Raw genomic sequence first — 7136 nt, 5'->3', positions numbered from 1 at the left:
TGATTCCTAAAACTACAGGGCTGTGGCCTCATTAAGCTATAAGTTAGGTTTTGTAAAACACATTTGCTTTATTAATGTTGGTATCCTCCACAAATATGAAATAAATTGGCCTTGGTCAAAATTAACTCAGATGGGCCGGCCCGGGATGCGCGGCGGCGCTCCCACCCGAGGGTTCGGATCCCACATACAGACCGGTTCCCGCTCACTCGCTGAGCGAGGCGCAGGAGCAACGCCGAGGTTTGCAATCCCGTTGCCGGTCCCCGGTCCGGTACGGGGGCAACACTGAGGGTTGCGATCCGTTGCCGGACACGGAAAAAAGACAAAAGACAAAAAAAAAAAAAAATTAACTCAGAGATTTTTAGTAAGTAGGTGGGACTTTATGGGAATGCCACTCCTTTTCCAGACTTGATTTAGTCAAGTCAGTAAAGTCTCCTAAATTACATCTTTTATAACACTTAAGTGGATAGTCTGTAACGATGAAAGAAGTGTATTAATTCTATTTGTAAATTATTTAAATTTCTGTAGTTTGTCAGTTTCCCCGGTCAATCTGTATTATTTGATAGATAATTTATTAGTTAATGTCACTTGATTTTTAACCCAATTTTCCTTAGCTTTGGTAGGACATTAATATCAAATTACAACTCTTTTGACTTCTTTTGGACAGATATAGAAACTCTAATTTTAGATGATAGTGAAGATGAAAATGCTTTATCAATTTTCGAGACCAGTTGTCACCCAGGATCACCAAAGAAACAGTCATCAGCTGCTGCTACACATAAACCCTACCTTCATTTTACAATGTGAGTAATTTATATGGAATTTCTTTCAATTTAGGGTGATTTTTGCTACTTCACAGTTAGAATTATGGTATATTTTCACTTATGGTTGTAACCTTGAGGACTTTGTTTTTCTGTTGTTTGGACACAATTCTGGAAAACTTGTACTGTGTATACTTTTTGCGTCGTAATAATTTGTTTGTTGGTCATCTTAACTTTTTTTTTCCCCCGGGTAGAAGAATCTTACCTGCTAGTTTACTTTTTTTTTTTTAAATAGTGATTTTTTTTTGGTGGAGGTGGGAGAAGGATTACCCTTAGAATGTCATGGGCCCCAATTTTATTGCTTTTTATTTGAACTAAAATGGACATAAATGAAATATCTACCATGATCTAGAGTACTTAAATTTGTAGTTAAGTTTCAGATGATGATTTAGGACTCCAAGGCTACTAAAGAGATTTTGAATTAGAAACTGTGTAGTAATCAAATTTCGATTCTCTAAAGCCTCATTAGTTTACACTTTTGTAATTTGGATTTTATGGTTTTTCTATTAACGTTTATCTTTTTAATATTTATGCTAAAGCAGCTTTTGCTGTGCACTATAATAGGTAAACACTTTTAGTGCAAATGTAATTTTAAATTAAGAGATCAAATAGTTTTCAAATACTAACTGCGTCATTACTTGCATTTACATAATTAGCAACATAGTTGAAGGACTATAAAGCTCCAGTCAGGTAGGTCTAATAGCACTTCCTATTACAAGAGGCTAGATTATGTGTACTTTTAAGTAATTTTTCTTTAGAGATATATAAACAAATTTAAGTCTTCAACTTGAAGTTTCCCCTGTGTAGATTTTGGTGAAATGTTGATTGGTTATTTGCATTAATAAGGCTTTCTTGTTTTTCATTTTTTAAAATGAGGCTAAATTATTCTCATCTACTCTTTTTTCTTGATGTGTCCTTTAACAGCAAGCTCTTCTATTAGAAAAATTTTTCTTCTTTTCTACATTCTGTCTTTTATGCTCTCAGGAAGTGTTTTTAGACTGTTCCAGCATTTTACAGATCTGTTTTATTGATGGTTATAAGAAAGCCAAATGTTTTTTTGTGTGCCTTTCACCTGGCTAGCGTGCGTGTGCGCGTGTGCATGTGTGTGTGTGTGTGTGTGTGTGTGTGCACGCGTGCCTGTGCGCGCATGCGCTGTTTGTTTTGACAATTTTAGTTATTTGGATTCAAATTATGTAATAGCGGGAGCTAAGAAAATATCAAATGATAGTTTCTTTCCTTATGTTCCAATTCTGTAAGATAGCTCTGCTGTCAGTAAAGGAATGCAGAAATAAATTTTGATACTAGAAAACTTCATGTCCAGTTTTAACTTTTTATTAAGAACATTCTCTCAGTGATTTAGTATGTGGCATTGGTATGGCTCATTTTGTCTGGGTTTGCTTTTCTGAAAGAATTGGTTTGATTTTAGCTTCCTTTACATAAGCTTTTCTAGTTCCTTGATTTGACTTTGATTTAATAGTGAGACAGCTGTATTCTAGAATAAGCTTTTTTCTTTTTAGATGTTTCTATAATATTCATTTATTTATCTCTTTATTCACTGATTCATCCAATTTTTATTTGTTTACTATATGCCAGGCACTGTATGAGGTGCAGAAAACATAAGCATGAATAAGATATAACATAGTTCTCACTTTGGAGAAATTCATGTTATTGGGGGCAACAAGCCTTGTGGTATGGCTAAAGTGCTAATGAAGCAGAGCTAATTCTGTTAGGAAATCCAGGGAGAATTCAAAGACGATATAGTGACGTTTGCTGTCCTTTTGAGTATGAAGGGGTGGGAGTTAGCATCTGAGTGTTTATTACAAATTAGACATATGCAAAGATCACGGCTTTATGTACAGTAATACATATAGGCTTCTCAGCAATCACATAATATTTGTAGTATCTTCATTTGATAGATGAGGAAACTGAAGCAGAAGGAAGTTAAGTAAATTTCCCATAATCATGCTACTAACTAGGTGGCAGAATCAGGTTCTGTGCTGTTTGTATTCTGGGATCACATTTTTTCCAAATTGATTTCTGAGCTTAATAGGTAGATAGGGAATTGTATTGCTTCTTTGGATAAGTTGGGCAATATGATTTTTTCACACCCTCCAGGCAGCATACACTTTTGAATAAAGGCCTTTAGTAAGGGCTACACATAGGTTTTTTTGTTTGTTTGGTTTTGTTTTCTCTTTGAGCAACATGTGTTAGCATGCCAGATCAATACAGAGAAAGGTGCTAGGCAAGAAGAAAGTATGACCTTAGTGTTGGTTTCTAGTTACTAGCCTTGGCCTTGCTTGTGGGTTTCTGGGAATAGTCTCCTAAAACAATGTTAATTTAATTTTATTTTTTTAGATTTAAGATACGGTAGAAGTTAAGATAGTTAAGGTCTACCAATCTGGTAGAGAAGCCTTATGATGGCAAATAAGTTTTCTTTCTTTCCTTATATTACCATAAGAGGATTAGAAACAGAGATTTCTGAGGTTTTCCAACTGAAAATAGCTTTGTCTTTTCTGATTAGAAAGGTGATATACTCTGTAGAAAATTCAAGTAATAAAGAAGAGCATAAAGAAGAAAGTAAAAATTAAAGCCCCAGAAACCAAAAGTAATATTGGTTAAAGTTTTGGTGAACACACTTCCATGTTTTCTCCATGTGTGTAGATAGATCCACACATTATTTTATATAGATTGTATCCTCTTATAAATTGTTAATGTAATTTGCTTTTTTATTTAGTATGTTGGGAATATTATTTCATGTCAGTATATGTTAGTATCATTCTTTTAAGATAGCTGTGTAGTATCTTTTTTTGGATGTTCCATAGTTTATAGAACCTTGTTAGTAAAATTTGAAGTTGTTTTCCTCTTATTATTTCATGTCAGTATATGTTAGTATCATTCTTTTAAGATAGCTGTGTAGTATCTTTTTTGGATGTTCCATAGTTTATAGAACCTTGTTAGTAAAATTTGAAGTTGTTTTCCTCTTTAATAAACAGTGCTGTGATAGACATCTTTCTAAGTATATCTTTACACCATTATCTGATTCAAAGCTTAAGGTAAATTTTAAGAACTGTGATTGCTATGTCAAAGAGTATATACATTTAAACCTTGAAACATGAGGCTGGCGGGTTAGCTTAGGTGGTTAGACAATGCAGCTGATAACATCAAGGCCCAGGGTTTGATCCCTGTACTGAGCAGCACCAAAAAATCAACAGCTGTAAAACAGGTTGTTAAATTGCTTTCCAGAAATGTAACAATTTACATTTCCACCACTAATGTCTGATAGTGTTATTTTTTTCTGTACCTTTGTCAATTTTGAGCACTGTTTATCTTTTAAAAAATCTTTATCAATCAGATAGATGAAAATAATATCTTCTTGTTTGAATCATTTATTTGTTCTTTCATGTATTCATTTACTCACTCAAGTATTTTTTAAAAGTGGCTATCATGTGCCAGACATTGTCCTAGGTGCTGAGGATATGTCTGAATAAAATGGACTGAGTCCCCAGCCCTCACCGAACTTATATTTTAGGTGGAGGAGACAGGCAATAAAACAATAAATGTAATAGATAAAATGTTAAAAGATAAGTACTATGAAAAAAAAAAGCAGAGAATGGTAAATGGTCAGGGAGACCTTGTGAGTGGGGTGAGTTATAGAATATTTTTGGACATTTTGGCATATTCAGACCCGGGGAATACAATTTTGGAAAAGTGCCCTATATTTAGTTAATTTTTTCATCTCTATGTTAATGACTATCAAATCATTCTCAAGCCTAGATCTCTCTTGTCCTTCAAACTGTGCAGCTTCCTGTCTCTCCTTTGTTGTGCCACAGACCTTTTTGTCTTTACTGGACTGTAACTCCCCTTTGTTCCTGTGAGTTACCATCCATTCAGTTGTCACAGCTAGAATTTGACATCATCAACTCCTTTCTTTTTCTTCCTTTCTGTATCTAGTCAGTGACCAAGTCTTGTTGATTTTTCTTACTAAATAAGTCTCATCTCTGGCTATTCCTTCTCACTGTTCTTGTTTAGATTATCATTAATATCTGATGCCTGGATTACTGTAGCAGACCCCTAACTAGTCATCTTTCTTCTCATTTTGCCTTCTTCTAAATGCTTTCTCATACCGACATACTGAGCTAGAGTTATCTTCCCAAAACACGTATATGATTATGTAACTCCTCTGAAGTATCTTAATGCTTCCCCATTTTCTTCAGTATGCATTCCAAACTTTTAACAGGGGAGCTGGCTGGTTGCTCATTCGGTTAGAGCATGGTGTTATAACACCAAGGTCAAGTGTTCAGATCCCCGAACCAGCCAGCTACACACACAAAAAAAGTTCTGTCTAAAAAAGAAACAAACAAAACAAACTATTAACATGGCCTGCAAAACTCTTAATAGCTCTTCATAGTCTGACTCTTCTTTCTTTTCCTCTCTTCATCCCTAGTACCTTTACACCTACATTGCCCCTATACTTCAGTAGAAGCTTTCTGTATAAACTATATCAGCTACCCCAAAGGGCCATGCCCTTGTTAGTCTCTGGTCCTTTGCACATCTTGGTTTTCTTTCTTGGATTTCATCCCTTCTGCCTCTGTTGGGTTTCTGCTTTGGTAACACTCTTCCAGGAAAGCTTTCTGTGAGTCTATAATCAGTGTTTCCCATTATACAATATCACTTATTAATCACATTGAATTATAGTAATTTGAATATAGTTGACCTTTGAATGACATGGATTTGAACTGTGTGGGACCACTTATATAAGTGCAGATTTTTTTCAAAAATATACAGTACTCTAAATGTATTTTCCTTATGATTTTCTTAACTTTTTCTTTTGTTTAGCTTACTTTATTGTAAGAATACAGTATATAATACATGTAACATACAAAGTATGTTGTCGACTTTATGTTATCAGTAAGGCTTCTGGTCAATAGTAGGCTATTAGTAGTTAAATTTTTGGAGAGTCAGAAGTCATTTGTGGGTTTTTGACTATGTGTGGATGGGTACCCCTTAACCCCCAGGTTGTTCAAGGGTCAACCGTATTTCCTTTTTCACTAAATACCACTCAGTTATGAACTCTGTGATAACAGTAGTATTGTTGAATACATACCTAGGGTGAAGGCATTCTGCATAGGAGGCATTCTACAGTTGTGAAATGAATAAACATTTAAAAAAAATCATTATTTCTGTTTTCTTTTTGAATTGTCTGTTTATGTACTTTGTTCATGGAGTTTTTTGTTTTATTTTGTTTTTAAACTACACACATAAGCTCTCTATACATTAAGAACCATTCCTGTTATAGCAAATTCTTTGTCCCATTTGGTTCAGATTGTAATTTTTGAGTTACAAAAGTTTTTAGATTTTCATGAATTAATAGTATATGAGGGCTGGCTCGTAGCTTACTTGGGAGATTGTGGTGCTGATAACACCAAGGCCATGGGTTTGGATTTCTGTATAGGGATGGCCGGTTAGCTCACTTGGGAGAGTGTGGTGCTGATAACACCAAGGCCATGGGTTTGGATTTCTGTATAGGGATGGCCGGTTAGCTCACTTGGGAGAGTGTGGTGCTGATAACACCAAGGCCATGGGTTTGGATTTCTGTATAGGGATGGCCGGTTAGCTCACTTGGGAGAGTGTGGTGCTGACAACACCAAGTCAAGGGTTAAGATTCCGTTACCGGTCATCTTTTTTAAAAAAACAAACAAACAAACAAAAGAGTGTATGAATCTATTGTTTTTTTCTTTGTTTCTGTGTTAGAATTCATTTTGTTTATGCTGTGAAATGTGAATCCAAATCTTCCCTATTTTTAAACAGCATTTATTTTATCATCCATCCATGTCTCATTCATTTATTTTTTACATTTCTTATTTTATATAAAAATTTTTAATTACTATGATTTTTTATGAGGCTGCCTATTATGTTCCATTTTTCTGTGTTTCTTTTCTTTGGTGTATTCCACTAATTCTATTGTTGTTTTATTAATTGTTATTTTATAATATGTTTCAATATAAAGTAGGCTATGCTTTAAAATAGTGGTTCAGAACCTGCGCTTTGCAATCATATAGACCTGAATAAGAATTTGAGCTCTGCCACCCAGTAGTACAATCTTATACCTAACTTCTCTGAGCCTTGGTTTCCTCATCTATTTAATAAAGTGAAACTCCGTATTTCTGAACTCTCATACGTTGTTGGTGGGACTGCAAAATGGTGCAGCCTCTATGGAAAATGGTATGGAGGTTCCTCAAACAATTGCAGATAGATCTGCCATATGACCCAGCTATCCCACTGCTGGGAATATACCCAGAGGAATGGAAATCATCAAGT

At 34.9% G+C, this 7136-nt stretch overlaps 1 protein-coding gene across 1 annotated transcript in view; it reads left to right on the top strand.

The window, feature by feature from the left end:
- The window catches only part of ATAD2B (ATPase family, AAA domain containing 2B), a gene marked incomplete at its 5' end in the record, with an annotated part of 144646 nt that overhangs the window by 63610 nt on the left and 73900 nt on the right, over nucleotides 1-7136 (top strand). Inside the window, one exon of the mRNA XM_008574432.1 lies at nucleotides 665-800. Within this exon, the coding sequence (XP_008572654.1) occupies nucleotides 665-800 (136 nt within the window). The remainder of the gene's footprint in view (nucleotides 1-664; nucleotides 801-7136) is intronic.

The sequence above is a fragment of the Galeopterus variegatus genome, unplaced genomic scaffold, assembly GCF_000696425.1.
Source record: "Galeopterus variegatus unplaced genomic scaffold, G_variegatus-3.0.2 Scaffold1047, whole genome shotgun sequence".
NCBI lineage: Eukaryota > Metazoa > Chordata > Mammalia > Dermoptera > Cynocephalidae > Galeopterus > Galeopterus variegatus.
This window is presented reverse-complemented; position numbering and strand designations above follow the sequence as displayed.